The sequence below is a fragment of the Sorex fumeus genome, unplaced genomic scaffold, assembly GCF_029834395.1.
Source record: "Sorex fumeus unplaced genomic scaffold, SorFum_2.1 ptg000044l, whole genome shotgun sequence".
Taxonomy (NCBI): Eukaryota; Metazoa; Chordata; class Mammalia; order Eulipotyphla; family Soricidae; genus Sorex; species Sorex fumeus.
The window spans coordinates 20,855,465-20,872,966 of record NW_026606101.1 but is presented as its reverse complement, the minus strand read 5'-3'; the positions used below and the strand labels follow the sequence as shown (position 1 = coordinate 20,872,966).

At 59.6% G+C, this 17,502-nt stretch overlaps 1 protein-coding gene across 1 annotated transcript; it reads left to right on the top strand.

The window, feature by feature from the left end:
- The first annotated feature begins 3,127 nt into the window (after nt 1-3,127).
- Nucleotides 3,128-15,605, top strand: ADAM33 (ADAM metallopeptidase domain 33). Its single transcript, XM_056121581.1, is given in 21 exon segments — nt 3,128-3,238; nt 3,424-3,503; nt 7,025-7,135; nt 9,574-9,652; nt 9,839-9,915; nt 10,002-10,191; nt 10,407-10,472; nt 10,559-10,630; nt 10,811-10,977; nt 11,456-11,540; nt 11,631-11,773; nt 12,126-12,306; nt 12,412-12,456; nt 12,458-12,499; nt 12,698-12,893; nt 13,022-13,130; nt 13,243-13,441; nt 13,530-13,607; nt 13,681-13,789; nt 13,879-14,014; nt 15,503-15,605. Coding segments are annotated over 21 exon segments (2,379 nt in total).
- The last annotated feature ends 1,897 nt before the right edge of the window (nt 15,606-17,502 follow it).

Here is a 17,502-nt window from a genome sequence, read left to right as displayed (position 1 = left end):
CTGACCCCAACAGATATGGCCCTGAGCACAGCCAGGAGTGACCCCTGAGCACCAAGCCAGCAAGGACATGCTGAGTCCCGATGGGTGTGTCCCCCCACCAAAAAAAGTGCATTTCATTGCATATCTATTATTCTTAAAGTTAATTCCAAAACTCCAAGTAACAATAATAAGTAATATTCCTAAGAATAATGGTGATTAAAAACCGCTAAATTCACTGGTGTGAAAAATCTCTAAGATGTAACACTGCATTGTAGCACTGTCCTCCTGTTGTTCATCAATTTGCTTGAGCCGGCACCAGAACTGTCTCCATTGTGAGACTTCTTGTTACTGTTTTTGGCATATCGAATACATCACGCGGAGCTTGCCAGGCTCTGCCGAGTGGGCGATATACTCTTCATAGCTTGCCGGGCTCTCTGAGAGGGACGGAGGAATCCAAACCGGGTCATCCACAGTGCAAGGCAAACACCCTACCCGCTGTACTATTGCTCCAGTCCCTCCAAGATGTATTAACTAAAAATAAACGAAGGTGCAGAAAAATCTTAGTAAGAGAAAATAAAGTTCTGTATTGGTGTAGTATTGAACTTGGCTATGCATAAACTCGATTAAAAATCTACACAAAAGCTATCAAGAATGGCTTCCTGTTTAAAAAAATTTTTTTAAAAAGCTTCCCGTTTGGGGGATGAGTGGCTTGGGCTGGAAAGATGGAGTCAGCCGAGGTGGGCAAACTACCCCTGAACAGCATAGGCTATTTGGCGATGTTTGCATCAAAGGAGCGCAAGTTTCCCTCGCTGCGGTAACTCTTACCCCAGAGCCCACTGGAATCCCCTCCCTCCCCCCCCCGCAAACAAGATGTGCTTAAAAGTCCCTCACTCGGGGATACTCTCCACGCCCCCGCCCCCACCAAATTTACTAGAGAGAACACAAACAAGGCTTTTAAACAAGAAACAGATGTTGCTGGAGCTAAAAGGATCCCCCACGTCTCGGGGTCTAGGGTATTGTGCAATTCTTCCCCCCGGACTTTGCCTGGGACAAAGGGCCTCCACGTCCCGCTCTCATACCCCGGCCGCGCGCCCACCCACCCACCCCCGGCTCTGCCGGGCGCTGCGCCCCGGGACCTCTGCGCCCCTCGTTCCCCGCGGCGTGAGCGCCGGCGGCCAGGGCTGGAGCCGCTGCTCCCCGGAGCAGGCCGGTGCCCACCGCCCTTCCTTCTGATGCCCACCCCAGCACCCCGTGGGCATCCCAGCTCCATCCCATTCAGCTTCTCGCCAAGGCGCTGAGCAGGACTGGTGGGGAGACGGGCTCGGACGTTCTTCTCCGTGAGGGACCCCGGGCAGGGGCGCTCAGTGGGCAGAGCCAGGAAGTAACAGGTGGAGCTGAACCCCGTTTTCTGTCCCGCATCCCTGGAGGGTTCTGGCCCCGAGGGCACCCTCCCTCCTCCCCGCGGCGATGGGGTGCGGCCGCCTGCTCCCTCCCCGCCCCAGGAGGCCCCCAGGCACCCCCCGCCGCGCCCCTGCCGCGCCCTGCGCCCCTAGACGGCCGCTGGCCGGGCACGGTGGTCCTGGGGCCCCACGCTGGAGCGGGCGAGGTCGGGGCGCACGGCGGTGGGCTGGTGACGCCCGGCGGGCGTGCGGGGTCGGGAGGCGGGGATCGGCCGCGGTCCAGCCCGTTCGGGCCGGGGCGGAGCCGGCGCGGCAACTCCCAGGCGGAGGCGCTCGCAGCTATGGGCCGGGGGTCCTCGAGATGCCGAGGGTCTCCCGCGGGGCTGCTGCTGCAGCTGCTGCTGCAGCTGCTGCCGCTCCTCCGGCTCTCTGGGCCCGCTGAGACGTTTCCAGGTGAGGACGCGGGCTGGGGGCGCGTCCCCAGGGTCGGGCGAGGTCCCAGACCCGGGATGGACCGTCTTGAAACGCTGGGGCAAAGGCCAGCAAAAGCCCTGGGAGCCGCTGAACTCGGGCGGCCCTTGGGTGGGGGGGTCCACACGGGCACACTGCGGTGGCAAAGCAGAGGGGCCGACCCTCCCACGCCTCTGGCCACCCCAGGTCTCCCCCACCTGTGAGAGGGCCCTCGGGAAGCCCCCGGGAGCCCGGCTCCACGCTCGCGCTCCCGATGCGATGGTGTGTGGCCGGTTGCCTTGTTTGGTGAGGCAGAGCCCGGTGGCTTCCAGAGAAGACTCTGCACCCGCCTTCCCCAGAGCCTCTCCAGGCCCTGACAGGGCCATGCCCGGACCCCCACTCCAGGGGGATGCGGGGCTGGCCAGGGGACAGGGAGGACTGGCAGCGGTGGGGGGGGGTCTGGGGGCTTCCCCTAGCGGTTGGGAGTCTCGGGCTCTGTTCTGGGCCCCAAGGAAAGGGCCCCCAGGCCCCCAGAGACTTCCTTGTCCAGGCTGACTGGTGTCTGGCCACAGAGAGTGAAACTTGAGAGGGGGGATTGTGGCCCCCAACATTAGACAACCCCCCACCCCCCACTTCTTTTCCCTTGTCAGTGCTAACCCGCAGGATGCAGGGCTTGGGGCTCCCTCCGCACACCCAACCCCCCCAAACACACAACAAGCACACCCTCTTCTCCTAGCCCTGGGGGCCTGGGGGCAGACAGCACTCAGATAAGTTGTTCCAGAGCTGTGCACTCCTCTCCCCCCACGGCTGTGTGCTCAGTGGCTGTTCACTCAAGGAAGGCTTCCTGGAAGCAGAGGGCTGCTGGAGCTGCCGGTATTCCAGGCCTTTGATGGTGGAGCCTGTGAAAGGAGGCAGGAGCTGTGTACTCTGGGCCTGTTCTGGCCAGGGCTGGGTCAGGGCGAGGTAGGGGTGGGAAGTGGCCTCCCCCAGGGTCCCAGTGCCTGGACCAGAGGCCTTGAGATCTGCTTCCCACTGGCGGGTGTGGTGAGACGGGCGGGGGGTGGGGTGGGGGTGGGAGCATTCCAGGGGAGCATTCCAGCTGTCTTCTGAGTAACGCTTGGCTCTGGTATTCCTCCTGGAACAACTGTCCCTGCCTGGGAGGACTGAGGCTAGCCCTCTCCACGCCACCCGTTCCCCCTGCCCGAGGCATGGGGAGAAGAGGGCTTCTAGGTCAGGGAAGCACCCCCTCCCCCCACCCTGCCTCCTCTATGAAGCCCTCAGGGAGTGCCCTGGGCTCGATGTCCCTGCTGAACAGCAGCTGGTTGCTGTTTGTCTCAGAGAACAGGGAGCACGGAGCATCTTCTGGGTCTAAAAATACCCCAGGCTGCTTCCCCCTTGGCCACCCCCTGGTGAGGGTCACTTGAACTCCCACAGTGGCCCCAGTTGAAAGGTCTTTTCCCAGGTGCCTCTTCTACCACGCAGGCTCCCTGGATGCCCACCTCTGGGTGCTGCAGGGGGGCCCTGACCGACCTCTCAGCAGGATTCTCATGCCCTATCCCTCTGCCCCCCTCCCCTGTGCTCTCTCCTCCCCCAGGAAGCAGCTCTGGAGAGCCAGTCACGCTTCGCTGGGTCCCGGATGGCCGAGCTGGGCGTGTGGTCACGGCGAGAGAGCCGGTCAGTGCCCTGCGTCCTCACTCTCTGTGTGCCCAGGTGATCCCAGTCACTCGCCCCCTCTTCGCTGCCCATGATCAGGTCCCCAGATCTCCCACGCCCTTCCAGGTTGGGGGACGGGGACAAGTTGGGCATGAGTCTCACACATGGAACTCGTTTCCGGGCTTCCTCTCCACGCCCCTCGTCCTTCCCTTCCCAGAATTATCCACCCACCCTCAACTCTGCCTCTGCCAACACCCGCCCATCCAGGCATTTTGTTTGTTTGGGGGCCACACCCAGCTGTGCTCAGGGCTTACTCCTTGCTTTGTGCTCAGGGATCGGTCCTGGAGGTGCTTAGAGGACCCTGTGGGGTGCTGGGGATCAAACACAGGTTGCTTGCCTGCAAAGCAAGCACTGTTCCGACTGAACATATGTTAAAAAAAAATGGAGGGGGTTGGGCCAGAGATATAGTATAGCAGGTAGGGCACTTGCCTTGCACGCATTTGACACAGGTTCAATCCCTGACACCCCATATAGTCCTCGAGCATTGCCAGGAGTGCTCCTGCGTGCAGAGGCAGGAGTCAGCCTTGAGCACTGCTGGGTGTGGCCCTGAACCCAAAATAAATATTTTTGGGTTTTTTATTTTTTTGGGGGGAGGACACACCTGGTGGTGCTCAGGGCTTCCTCTAGGCTCTGCATTCAGGGCTCCTTCCTGGTGATGCTCGGGGAATCATATGGGATGCCAGGGATGAGACCTGGGTTAGCCGCATGCAAGGTAAGTGCTCTCACCAACCTCTGCCAACCCTGTGCATCAGGGAAACATGGAAAAGGGCTGGAGTGCTGATGCAGGAGTCCACGTGGTGGGGAGTGGCCCAAACCCTTCAGTGGGAGTGACCTTCGAGTCCCAGTACTGCCAGGTATGGCCCAAAGTATAAAAATGAAAGAGCCAGAGAGATGGTCCAGGAGTTTAGGCACTCGCCGGGCACATGGCTGACCTGAGTTCCATCCCCAGAAACCCATAAGGTCCCCTGATTCCTACCAGGGGTGATCCCTGAGCACAGAGCCACGAGTAAGCCCTGAGCACTGATACATGTGGCCCCCAAACAAATCAAATAAACAAAACATAAAAGATAAACACTAAAAACATTGTGCAGAGTTTCCCAGCACATATGGCCCTGTAGACTCTGTAGACCTAGCTGACCTCCCTGAGGCACTGCCTCAGGGGGACCAGCACTTAACTCGCTGGCACAGCAGAATCCACCCTGGCCGGGCATGGGGCACTCCCCTCCTGCAAGTCCCCTCCACTTTGCCTCTCCAGAGCACTCTGCCTTCTCCCAGGGCCCACCTACCCAGAATACCTGTGCCCAGTGGGTGTCTGCTCCATAGTGTGCCCATTTCACGGTTGGACAGACTGATACTCCACAAGGCCATGCAGCTCTTGAGCCCAGAAGCCTGAGGACTTACTTGTTGAGGAACCTGAGAGACTTCAGATACGGGCTAGTATCCCCAGACCTAGAAGTTCCTCCTCATCCTACTTTTGTGTTGTTTGGAGTCACATCCAGTGGTGCTCAGGGATCACTCCTGGCTCTGCGCTCAGGGATCACTCCTGCTGGGGCTGGGGGGGCGGGGGGGGGGGCATATGCGGTGCTGGGTATTGAACCTGAGTTGGCTGCATAAAGGCAAGTGCCTTGCCCACTGTATTGTTGCTCCCGCCCCATTAGTCTGAATTCTCATGCAAATTCTCATTCACATCCTTCAAGCCCTTTGAAGGTTGGATAAATTGGGTCCAGCAGCCCCCAATCTAGGATCCTCCCGGGATGCCCCAGGCTGCTGGGATCCCGAGTCTAACAAAGGAGGGTCCCAGGCTTTGAGGTAGACATTCCTGGCAGAGGAGAGGCTGGATCCGGGCTGGAGTCCCCCTGCCTGTGGACTTTACTCCTATTCTGGCCTGGAGGTGACCAGCAGGGACTCCCTGATGAGCCAGAGTCTCCCCACCTCAAGGCCTGTCCAGCCCCTGGACCCCTGCCAAGTGAAGGCAGCAGATGGGAATGCAGGGAGTCTTATCTTAGAGACAGGAGACACCTACATTCAGGGTCAGGGATGGGGCTCAGAGCGAGGATCTCTGGGACTGCGAGCAGGAAGTGAGGCGAGCAGGGGCTGCAGGGGTGCAGGGGAAGAGGCGGCCTGGCGGGGGAGCCGGAAGCCATCCATCCATACCTCCACGCCTCCGTCCAGCTGGGCCACAGCCTTTCCCTCCGTGTGCATCTCTTTCCAATCAAGCGAGTGGCATTCTGGCCACATGAGCTCATGCTCTGGGGGCCCTGGGCTGTGGAGCAGGGGGGTCTGGAGCTGCCTGTTCCCCACCTGCAGAGGAAGAGCCCCTCTCTCCCACTCGGAGCCCCTTGCTTGGCCTGTGGCCCAGCTCAGTGCATGGTGGGAGGCAAAGGCGGGGCCTTTGTTTTGAAGAAGCAGCTGCTCTCTAGGACTGGGGGGCTACTTCCCACACTGAGAAGCTGTGTAGGGAGAGGGGTGGGGGAGCAGATTATCTCGGGGGGGGGGGGGGTTGGGGGAAGAGGCATAGAAGAGGAGAGAAAGGAGAGGCCGGCAAGCTGGCCTGGGTCGCCCTTCCACTCGAAGCTCTGGAAGCTTCTGATTGATTCTTGGCAGGGGTAATATGGGGAGTCCACATTTATTTTGTGGGTTCAGTAAACGAAGTGTGGGATGGGCCTTCTGGGGACCAAGGAAAATTGGGGGAAGGGGCAGTTTGTCAGAATTGGAGGTAGAGGAATAAGTCTGAATTCTACAGGAAGTGGGGTCTGGTGACTTCGGGAAACAAGGGGCAGAGATGGCCCGGTGGGGACGGTACTTGCCTTGCACGCAGCCAACTCTTGTTAGATTCCTGGCACCACATCTGGCCCCTTGAGCACCACCAGGAGTGACTCCTGAGTGCAGAATCGAGAGTTGCCTTTGTGCCCTGCCAGTTGTGGACCCTAAACCCAAAATAAATAAAATTCCATATCCATTTGGGGCTGGAGAGATAGTGCTTGCCTCGAATGTGGCCTACCTGGGTTCAATCCCCAGTACCACGTATAGTCCTCTGAGCACCACCAAGGGTCATGTCTGAGCACAGAACCAGGAAGAGCCCCTCCTGGCGTGGCCCCCAAACCCCAACCTCCCATCCCCAAATAAAGAACTGAGCTCTCCAATATAGAACCCCAGCTTCCAGGCACTTGGCATGATGTCATCAGGTCCTCGCTGTCATCTGCTTGGGGCAGCTGTCTGCACAGGAGGGAGAGAGTAGAAACAGGGGTGGCCCTCGGGCAGGTTGAAACCTTGCTTGAGCTCATCTCTAGGCAAAATGTGGGGTGCCCCTCACAGGATGCGGCACATGGCCGTTATGCCACCAACACCCTGAGTCTAAACACATTTTTGTCTCCATGCCTTGGGAACAGACGGTGAGCAGGCTGTGTCACCTTTTTCTCCCTACCTCTCCCTCCCCAAAGTCCCTTGCCTATCAGTTGCGCCTTCCCAGTGCTCCCTGGCAGGCAGAACCCCAGAGCGGGCATCTCAGCTCTGCCCCCTCTTGCTCAGGTCCCAAGGCTGGTGGCGGTGCAGGTGGAAGGTCAGGAGCTCTTGCTGGAGCTGGAGAGGAACAGGTGAGCTCCAGACTGGAAAGGGGTTTGGGGCCAAGAACCCTCTCCCTGTGGGGCAGGGCATGGGGATCAGGGGACAGGGCTTGGTCCTAGGGGTGGGACCAACAGGAAACCCATAAGGGAAGCCAGCTGGACTGTAGGTCTTGAGAAGGTGCAGATGGCAGGGAGGGTCACCCCGGCCCATGCCTGAGTCCTTTGCGGGGGTTCAAGTGGACTGTTGAGGCTGGACTTCCCTGCAGGGGGCATAACTCTCATCCTGTACTCAAGAACATCTTGGCAGTTTGGGAATAAGGGAGCATGTCCCCATGGGTCTCATAGGGGGTGCTGAAGCAGGAGAGAACCCATCAGAGATGGGCGGGCGCTCCAGGCAGAGGGGATGGCGGGGACCAAGGTACAGTGACCACAAAGAATAGGGCAGCAATTTGTCTAGTCTGTCTAAAGGGAAGCTTGTGGGAAATGAATCTGGAGAGTCCTCAGAAATAGCTCACAGATGGCTTCTTGTGTGCTGAGCCCCAAACTGTTTGGGGCGGGGAGTCCAGGATAGAGCACAGAACCCAGAAACCACCCCGGATGGTTTAATTTCTCCAAATAGGATTTTCCACAGTTGTGTCTTCACAGGCACTGGTTTCATAGCAGACACCCGTGTCAACATTTCACATGTTTTATCTCTCCTCCCGAGTCAAACTCTAGCCCCCCACCCCCCACCATGTACCCGAGTTTCTTCGGAGCTAATTGTTTCCATGAATTAAATGGGGTGACCCCATCAACTATTCTTGGAGTCAGAGTAACAAAACTGGTAAAGGTGGAGGAAGCTGGGGTGGAGGAGGGAGAGTAGAGGTCATGTGGGGGGTGACTGGGGGTCGAGAGGTTATGAGGAGAGAGGTGTAAAGGTTTTCTTGAAAGGTCATAGATTGGTGATTGATCTGTCTTAGTGGTGGGATCCCAGTGAGTGAGGCACAGAAATGGAATCATTACTGGAGAGGTTTCTGGACTCGGAGGGGGGGGGATGAGGGTCTCTGTGGGGCTGGGGGTGGGGGTGAATCTCTGCTCAGGTGGGCAGGTATGGATTGTATTACTTCAGGAAGCAGAGGGGAAACATCCCTGAAGGTCAGTGGTGTCCTGAGGCCAGAGGCAATGGGGAAGATCTTGGATCAGTGAGGCTGGAGGGTTGAGGGTTGACCAGATGTCCAATAAGACTAGGCAGCAGGCAGGGGTTTAGTATATCTCTTTGACCCTCCTCCCCCATTCTTAGGCTGTATCTCTCTCTCTCTCTCTCTCTCTCTCTCTCTTTCTTTTTGGGACATACCTGGCAATGCACAGGGGTTACTCCTGGCTCATGCACCCGGGAATTACTCCTGGCGGTGCTCGGAGGACCATATGGGATGCTGGGAATCAAACCTGGGCCAGCCGCATGCAAGACAAATGCCCTGCTCACTGTACTGTCGCTCCAGCCCCTTAGGCTGTATCTCTTGAACCCTCTCCTGCCTGGCTTTTCTCTATCGCTGTAATCTGTGAATTCAGCTGCTGTCCCACAGGGACCACAAGCTCTGTGTATGTGAGTGCGTTTGTGTGTTAATATGTGTGCATGTGCATTTGTGAATATATTCATGAATGTGTGCTTATGTGCATGTGTACAGGTGTATGTGTGTGAGTGCATGTGTATGTGAGTGTATATGCATGTGTGCGTGGGATTGAGTGTGTGCACACTGTGAGTTTGTGCTGTGTGTATGTGTGCAGTGTGAACATGTGAATGTATACATGCCGGTGTATGTGTATATAAATATGTGTATATCCATGTCTGCATGAGTATGTGTGTGTTTGTGTGTATGTATATTCATGTATGTGTAAGAGCATGTGTTTATATATATGGTATATGTGTGCATGTGAGTGTGTATGTGCATGTAGTTTGTTCTTGTGTATATAAGTCAGTGCATGTGTATGTGTGTATGTCTCTGTGTGCATGTACATGTTGTAAATGTGCATGAGTGTGTGTGATGTGTGTTATATGTGAGTGTATGTATGTGTGTGCATGTGTATGTGTGCACACACATGTGCACGTGTATGTAGTGAGCGTGTACATGTGCATGTGCGTGCATGTGTGTGAATGTGTGACTATGTATCAAACCCAGGTACTGTGCGTGCAGGGCATGTGCTTTATGGTTGAGGCACATTCTTGCCCCTTAGGGACCATAAAGTCTTCCTCTGTTCCCACTCCCGCCTGGGTTTCCCACACTCCAGCTTCCCACAGGGAACCATCAGCAGGGCTTCTCCCTGCCCTTCACCATTTGCCTTCTGGCCTAAGAGTTCCCGAGCTGAGCAACACAGTCTCTGTAGGCTGATGCCTGGCTCAGAGCTGCTCCAGAGCACGAGGGAGGGAGGTAGGAGGGCATCCTAGAGGAGGCAGGGCTGGATTGGGCGATTCCTCCAACACCCCCTCCCAGCAGGCTACTGGCCCCAGGATACACAGAAACCCACTACAGCTCAGCTGGGCAGCCAGTGGTGCTGGGCCCCCACCACACGGTGAGATACTCCCAGGGGCTCTGAAGACAGGGTGAGGGGTGCCCCCCGCCAGCCTCCCCACTATTTCTGCCTCTCTCCTCATGTTTTGAAGGAGAGTCTAAGACCAGTCCAATGCCCCCTGCCCTCTCTCTTGCCCCACCCTCTTCAGCCCTGGCTGAAATTTGAGGCTGGACCCCTGTTCTTCAGGATCATTGCCACTATCGTGGGCGAGTGAAGGGCTTCCCCGACTCCTGGGTAGTCCTCAGCACCTGCTCTGGGATAAGGTGAGGGGTTCTGGGGGAGGGGGGCTGGAGCTGGGCCTGGGGGAGTAGCCCCCTCACACTCTCCTCTGTACCCCTCTGCACCCTAGAGGTCTGATCTCACTGGGCAGCAATGTCAGCTATTATGTGCACCCCTGGCCGACCAGAAACTCGGAGGATTTCTCCACCCACAGGATCTTCCGAACCCAGCAGCTGCTCAGCTGGAAAGGGGCCTGTGGCCATGAGGATCTGGAGAACAAAGAGGACATGGCCAGCGTTTCCTGGGACACCCTGATCAGGGTCAGGGGCCCTGGCAGGGGTGGGCATGGGAATGCAACCTCCAGATCAGTAGTTACAGGAATGTCCAGGTATTCTGACCATAGGTTTTTATCTGGAGGAAGAAGAAAGAGATTTTAGCACAATTCTGAAGGAACTCTGTTCTTTCAGGAATGGGGCTTTTTGTAGGGGCTTAATGAAGCAGCCCTCCACTCAGGGTCACCCTTGCCTCTTCCCAGGAAAGGAGAGAAGTGCTCAGGACCCGGAGATACCTGGAGCTGTACCTGGTAGCTGACCACACTCTGGTGAGAGGAGATTCAGGGGCCTTGGAGGGAGGGGGAGAGTATTGGGGAGTGCAGCCCCTCAGGCCGTGACACTGCTGCCTTTCCAGTTCTTGGTCCAGGATCGGAACTTGAACCGCACCAAGCAGCGCCTCTTGGAGGTCGCCAGCTATGTGGACCAGGTTGGGAATGGAGCCTTAGTGGGAGACGGACGGGGCAGGTCCTGGCGGGAGGCACTTGGCTTGGACATGGGGAGGATGCCCAGAGGAGAGCCCCACGATACAGGTAATCTCAGGACTGGTCCTCGGCTTCACCCCACCCTCACCCTCGGCTTCCACTCTACCCTCACCCTGCACCCCCAGATTCTCCGAACTCTGGACATTCAGGTGGCGCTGACCGGACTGGAAGTTTGGACTGAGCAGGACCAGAGTCAGATCACGCCGGATGCTAATGCCACGCTGTGGGCTTTCCTGCACTGGCGCCGGGGTCTGTGGGCGCGGCATCCGCACGACTCGGCCCAGCTGCTCACGTGGGTTCTCTGACCCTGCGCGGGTTCGGGGCGGGTGGGCCCAACGCCCTGGCCCCGCCCTTCCAAGCACGATTCCATTCACTTCCCCAGACCTCGCCCAGGACCCGCCCATTCCCTCCAGGACCCGTCCTTGACTCCACCCCATTCACAGTTCTCTTGGTTCCTCCCCTTCTAGTCCCGCCCACCCTAGGCTCCGCCCCAGGCTCCGCCCAATCCCCACCCGCCCGTTTCCTACGGACCCGCCCTAACACCCTCCCCTGACTCCGCCCTATTCGCCGCCCTCTTGGTTCCTCCCCATTACCGGCCTTTCTAGTTCCGCCCACCCAGGCCCCGCCCCAGGCCCCGCCCAATCCCCCCGCCCTCCAGGCCCCGCCCCTCAAAGCCCCGCCCCAGGCCGGGCCAAGGCCCCGCCCCTGCCCCGCCCACCTCGGGTTCTGCCGAAGTCCCGCTCCCCATCTCAACAAGCTGCCCCCCGCAGGGGTCGCGCTTTCCTGGGTGCCACCGTGGGCCTGGCCCCAGTCGAGGGCATGTGCGGCGCCCTGAGCTCTGGAGGTGTGAGCATGGTGAGCGCGCCCGGGGTCAGCACGGGAGCCGCTGGGCCCGGCGCGTCCCCCGCAGCCTGCGTTGATGGTCCCCTCCTCTACCCTCTCCAGGACCACTCTGAGCTCCCCCTGGGCGCCGCGACCACCATGGCCCACGAGATCGGCCACAGCCTGGGCCTCAGCCACGACCCGGACGGCTGCTGCGCCGAGGCCTCGGCGGAGCAGGGCGGCTGCGTGATGGCAGCGACCACGGGGTCCGTCTGTGAAGTGGGGGCGGCTCCGGCGATTGCGTCTGAGCCCGGGGAAAGAGGGGACACGGGCGGGGCGGGTGCTTGACAGCGCGAGGGGGACTTTTGTACCTCCCGGGGGTGGGGGGGAAGTAGGGGGTGACGCCCACCCTTGCAGTGACCACGCTGGCACAGGCTTCGACCTGGGCTCTGTCGCTTGGGAGTTGGCCCGGGTCGCTGGGCCTCCCCAGGCTCTGCCTCCCAAGCCTCGGAGCCGCTGGGGGTGCGGGGCGGAGAGGTGGCGGTGGGGGCGGAGGGGAGGTCGGAGGCCCTCGTGGGGCTTTGGTCCCGCACGCCCGACACTCTCCCGGCCCCCTAGGCACCCGTTCCCGCGCGTGTTCAGCGCCTGCAGCCGCCGCCAGCTGCGCGCCTTCTACCGCAAGGGGGGCGGCGCGTGTCTCTCCAACGCGCCCGACTCGGGGCTCCTGGAGACGCCCGCGCGCTGCGGGAACGGCTTCGTGGAGGAGGGCGAGGAGTGCGACTGCGGCCAGGTCAGGGACGTGGAGGTGGGGGTGGGGGCCAAAACCTTCCTCACAGCCCTTTCCCACGAGGTCTGGGCGCTGCACCCTCACCGGTTCCCTCCGGGGTCTCTCCCGCCCTAGGAGTGCCCCGACCCCTGCTGCCTGGCGCACAACTGCTCTCGGCGTGCGGGGGGCCCAGTGCACGCACGGAGACTGCTGCGCGCGGTGCCTGGTGAGCGCGCGGGGAGTGTGGGTTGGGGGGGTTCCTGGGTGCCGGCTTGTGGATCTTGGCTGATTGGCGCCCTCCGGGCCCACCGCGGGTGCTGGATCCGCGCGTCGCTCCCGCCTCCTCCGACGGCGCGTGCGGGTGCCTCACTGCCCTCCTTCTCCCGCCGGCCCGCCGCCCCCCTCCTCTCTCTCTCCCCTTCAGCTAAAGCCGGCTGGCGCGCTGTGCCGCCGAGCTGCGGGCGACTGCGACCTCCCGGAATTCTGCACGGGCACCTCCCCATACTGCCCCCAGGACACGCATCTGCTGGACGGGTCGCCGTGCGCCAGCGGCCGCGGTTACTGCTGGGACGGCGCGTGCCCCACACTGGCGCAGCAGTGCCATCAGCTCTGGGGCGCAGGTGAGACGGCGCCACCCACGGGTCGGCTCAGCTTGCCCCTGCCCGGAGGGTGTTCTGGGGTGGAAATGAACTGGATGGAGCCAGGGGCGCGTCCCTATGACCCTCGGTCCCACGCTTTGCTCGTTCAGGCTCGCGCCCAGCCCCGCAGGCCTGTTTCCTGGCGGTGAACTCGGTGGGCGACGCCCACGGGAACTGTGGCCCGGATAGCACGGGTGGCTTCGTGCCCTGCGCGGAGAGGTGTGAGTGGAGCCGAGGGAAGGGGACGCTGGGGAACAAGGTGGGACATAAGGGACTCCCCTCCCCGCTGACGTTCCCGCAAGTTGTTTGACTCCCTCCTCTTGGTCTCCAGGGATGCGCAGTGTGGGAGGCTCCAGTGCCAGGGCGGGGAGCCCACCCCGCTCCTGCCCTACACTGTGTCTGTGGATGCCACCGTTCAAGCAAATGGCCGGGACATGTCCTGCAGGGGCGCTTTGGTGTTGTCCGGTGCCCAGCTGGACCTGCCTGATCTGGGTGTGGTAGAGCCTGGTACCCCTTGTGGTCCTAGAATGGTGAGCTTGACCTTTCTTCCTGCCCATCCAGTCCTGGAGGCCAAAGCCTGGCTTCTCTCACTTCCGGTGCCCCTCTCCCTCCCCCCAGGTGTGCCAGGATAACCGCTGCCAGAATGCCACCTTCCAGGAGCTGGAGCGCTGCCTGGCCTCCTGCCACGGTCACGGGGTGAGTGGCCAGAAAATGGGGGGGAGAGCCGTGAGCGCTGGTGTCCTGGGACCCTCCTGTCTCTTCTCTGCAGGTCTGCAACAGCCACCAGCACTGTCACTGCGCGCCAGGCTGGGCACCACCCTACTGCGACAAGCCAGGGACTGGCGGCAGCGTGGACAGTGGCCCAGTGAAGCCTGAAAGTAGGCTGGTCCCCGGGGACAGTGGGGAGGCGCTGGGGTGGCCTGCCCGCTGGGGACTCAGCCCCCTGCCCTGTCCTCTGCGGATACAGGTGGAGCCTCCTTCCTGCTGGCCGTGAGCCTGAGCTTCCTGCTGCCTCTGCTGCCCGGGGTGGGCCTGGCCTGGTGCTGCCGCCGCCGCCCGGGATGGTGCCTCTGTGGCTCCCAGCGGGCCTCCCCATGCAGCCGGTAGGCCCTGAGGGCGACTGGTCCTGCACCCCACAGCTCTGCCAGGCAGAGACAGCTACAGTGGGGTGCTAGGGCTGCCCTTGGGTGTGGAGAGATAGGAGGGAAAGACAGAGGGAAAGAAGGCCAGAGCAGGAGGCCCTTAAGTGTCCCCCAAACAGCCGAGCCACCACGGCCCTCCTGACTGCGCTCCTGCCCTCCTGTCCAGCCTCTTTCCCTCCCTCCTTGCCTGTGTCCCATGTGAGCTGGCCTGACCTTGGGAGTGCCCCCGGCATGCTGAAAGAGGGCACTAAGTGGTCCCAGCAGAGCCTGAGCACAGAACTAGCTGGTCAGCTTGACCAAGTATCCCCAGGGGTGACCCCAGGCCACCTGAGCACCACTTGGGAGGGTCCCTCCACAAAAGTAGGCTTCTAAATAGCTCATGGGTCGAAGTAGAAACTGTATGGGATGTCTTAGTTTATTTTTGGTTTGGGGGTCGTACTCAGCAGTGCTCAGCTACCATTGGGGGTGGAGGGGGCCCCCCTCTTTGGGATCCAAGTGATACCAACATCTGGAGGGTGCCACGAGGCTTGTGAGGCATGCCAGGACAGGGAGAGAGCCTGCTGGCACTTCTGAGGTGGGGGAGTCTCCAGTGTCGACTGAATTCTCCCCTCTCCCCCCCACCAGGGGCTCCACAGAAAGGGAGCCAGGAAGAGTGAGATGCAGGGGAAGGACCCGGGGCTGGCCGTCCTGGGTCTCATCCCAGAGACATTGTTCTCCCCCACCCTTATCCTCTGTTCAGGCCCAAAGATGGCTGCCATGGGGCAGACTCACAGCCCAGTGCTCACCCTATGGAGTCTGCTCCCAGCACAGTTACTGTTCCTGAGTCAGGCTCAGGAGGTGAGTGAGCTGCAGTGGGGAGAAGTAGGGGGGCCTTTTGCCTCCTCTTCTCCATTCAAGCAACCCCCCAGCCTCGATTGCCTCCTGCCGCCTGACTCCTGCCCACTGTGCCGGCAGGAACCACACTCCACCCTTGCTCCCGGCCCCTCGAGGATGCAGCTGGATCCCAGGAGCCGCCTTGAAGCCCACGTCCTGTCTGCACGCCAAGAGTAGGTGGGGGCGTGGTGGGGCGCCTCATCCGCTGCTCATGGTCCGCCCCTCCCATACCCTGTCTGGCCTTGCACTGAAGGATCTTGCTTACAGTTGGGTTAGTGCGGAAATGAGACACAACCTGTAGGAGGCGCTGTTGGGCCCAGTGGCTGGCAACCCTGGGGTGGGAGAAGGAGACATGAAGTCCTCCTAGGCCCCTGTGTTTGTGTGTGTGTATGTGTGTGTGTGTGTGTGTGTGTGTGTGTGCGCGCGCGCACATGGTTGGTGGGGTGTATGGACAGTGGTCTGGTGAGGCAGTGGGTGGAGGACAGAGGGTCTCGGCCCTCAGGACCACCTTTCTCCCCTCCATTCCCAGCAGCTCCGGAGATGCCACTTGACCTCAGTGGCCCCATTTGCCTCCAGGAACAAGAACAGACACTCCAAGATCCTGAACCCCGGGGCCGAGACAGCTTCTTCCCTGACCTTTGTTCCACCCTCCTGGACCCCAGAGCCTCATGGGAACTGACCTCCTGCTGTCCCTCTTGCTTAGGGCCGGGGACTCTGCTTTGTCCCCTTCTCTTCACGGCCCCTCAGTCCTAGAATTGTCTGGTTCCGGACCTAGGGAGGCTAGTCACGCTGGTACCTGGAGTGGTGTTTGCCTGGGGGAGCTAGGCCACTGAGGCTGTAACCCCATGGCCGGGAGCCAGACTGCACCCCCACTGCCTTGGAGCCCGGGCCCTCAGCAAGCACGCTGGTGTCCTTCCTTCTCACCACCTCCTTGTCCAATCATGCCTCAGCCTCATTGTCCCCCTCCTTGCCCCCAGCCCCCACCCCCTGTACTCCACCCAAGATTCTGGGATCAGCGTGGCTCCATTTTAGAAAGACTTTGTGAGAGGGCCTGGAGATAGTATTGTGGGTAGGGCACTTGCTTTGGATGCAGCCAACTCAAGGTCAATCCCCGGCACCCCATATAGTCCTCTGAGCACCGCCAGGAATGGTTCCTGAGCACTGAACCAGAAGTAATCCTTGAGCATCACCAGGTGTGCCCCGACTCCCCCCCACCCCAAAAAAAACAACAACTTTGTGAGAACTGTTTTAGAAAGACTCTAATCTAACACAGGGGACAGAAGGCTCCCACGCAGCTTGGAAGCTCTGTGAGGTTCTTCCCTGTGCGATATCTCCTATGTGCTCCCTGAGGGCTATGGCACGTGGGAGGCGGATGGTACCCCAAGTTGAAACAGTCCCAGTGGTTGCTTCCCACCAGAGGTGCTGAGCGATTCTCTACCAGTTCATCATTTCTGTTTAAGAAAACCAAACTCGGGGCGCATATGCTGCCTGAGCCCTTGTGCTGCTTGCGCCCACGTGGCCGAGCACATGTGGGCTGAGCACATGTGTCGCCCGCATCTCCCCTCTTGAGATGTGTACTTTCATGCTTTTCTGTCTAATGCTAGAATGTATGTAGGGGCTCTCTCTCTGCCCTTGGAGAAGCCCGTGTTCTCTCTTGAGTACGTTACTCTCTCACTCTCACTCTCTCTAAAACCTCCAAATAAAATATATTTATTAAAAAAAAAAAAAAACCAAACTCAGGGCTGGAGCGATAGCATAGCAAGTAGGGCATTTGCCTTGCACGCTGCCGACCCAGGTTCGATTCCCAGCATCCCATATGGACCCACAAGTACCACCAGGAGTAATTCCTGAGTGCAGAGCCAGGAGTAACCCCTGTGCATCGCTGAGTGTAACCCAAAAAGAAAAAAAAAACAAAGAAAACCAAACTAGACTCAGAAGCACATGAAATGTATGACTCGATCCTGGTTCAATTCCTAGAACCCAGGCACCCCCCCCCCCCCAAACATCGCTGCTGTAGCCCCTGGAGGCCTCAGGCACTGCTAGCTGTGGCCCTGGAGACCTTTGAGGATTGCGGGCACAGCCCTTGTGGTCCCCATACTGCAGGCCAGAGCAGTGAGCTATTGGCCCAGTTGACTGAGTACCACTGGGAGTGGGCCCGGTACCAATGAGAACTACTTGGGAACCCCTGTGCCCCCTAAAAAAGAAAACCAAACAAATTTAGTGGCTTAAAACAACGACTGTGGACTGGAGAACTCGCATGGGGTTCAGGAACCTGCCCCAGTTCCATCCCCTGTACTGTATCTGGTCCTCCGGGGGTGGCCTGGATAAACCCCCCCCCTCACAACTCACTGCAGAACCCAAGTTGCACTGTATCCCCGGGTCCTCAAACTGAACCACTGGAGGGGCCCTGGGACCCCCTGAGCACTGCTTGGGAGACCCCTTCAGGAAAACAAAATCAAAACCAACAAAATCAATTGCTTATGTGACCTGGTAATTCAGTTCGAATGCAGGGATGATCTGTGGGTCTTGGCTGGGCTCCCGTGCAGATCTGCAGCTGCTGCAGTCAGTGAGGTGGC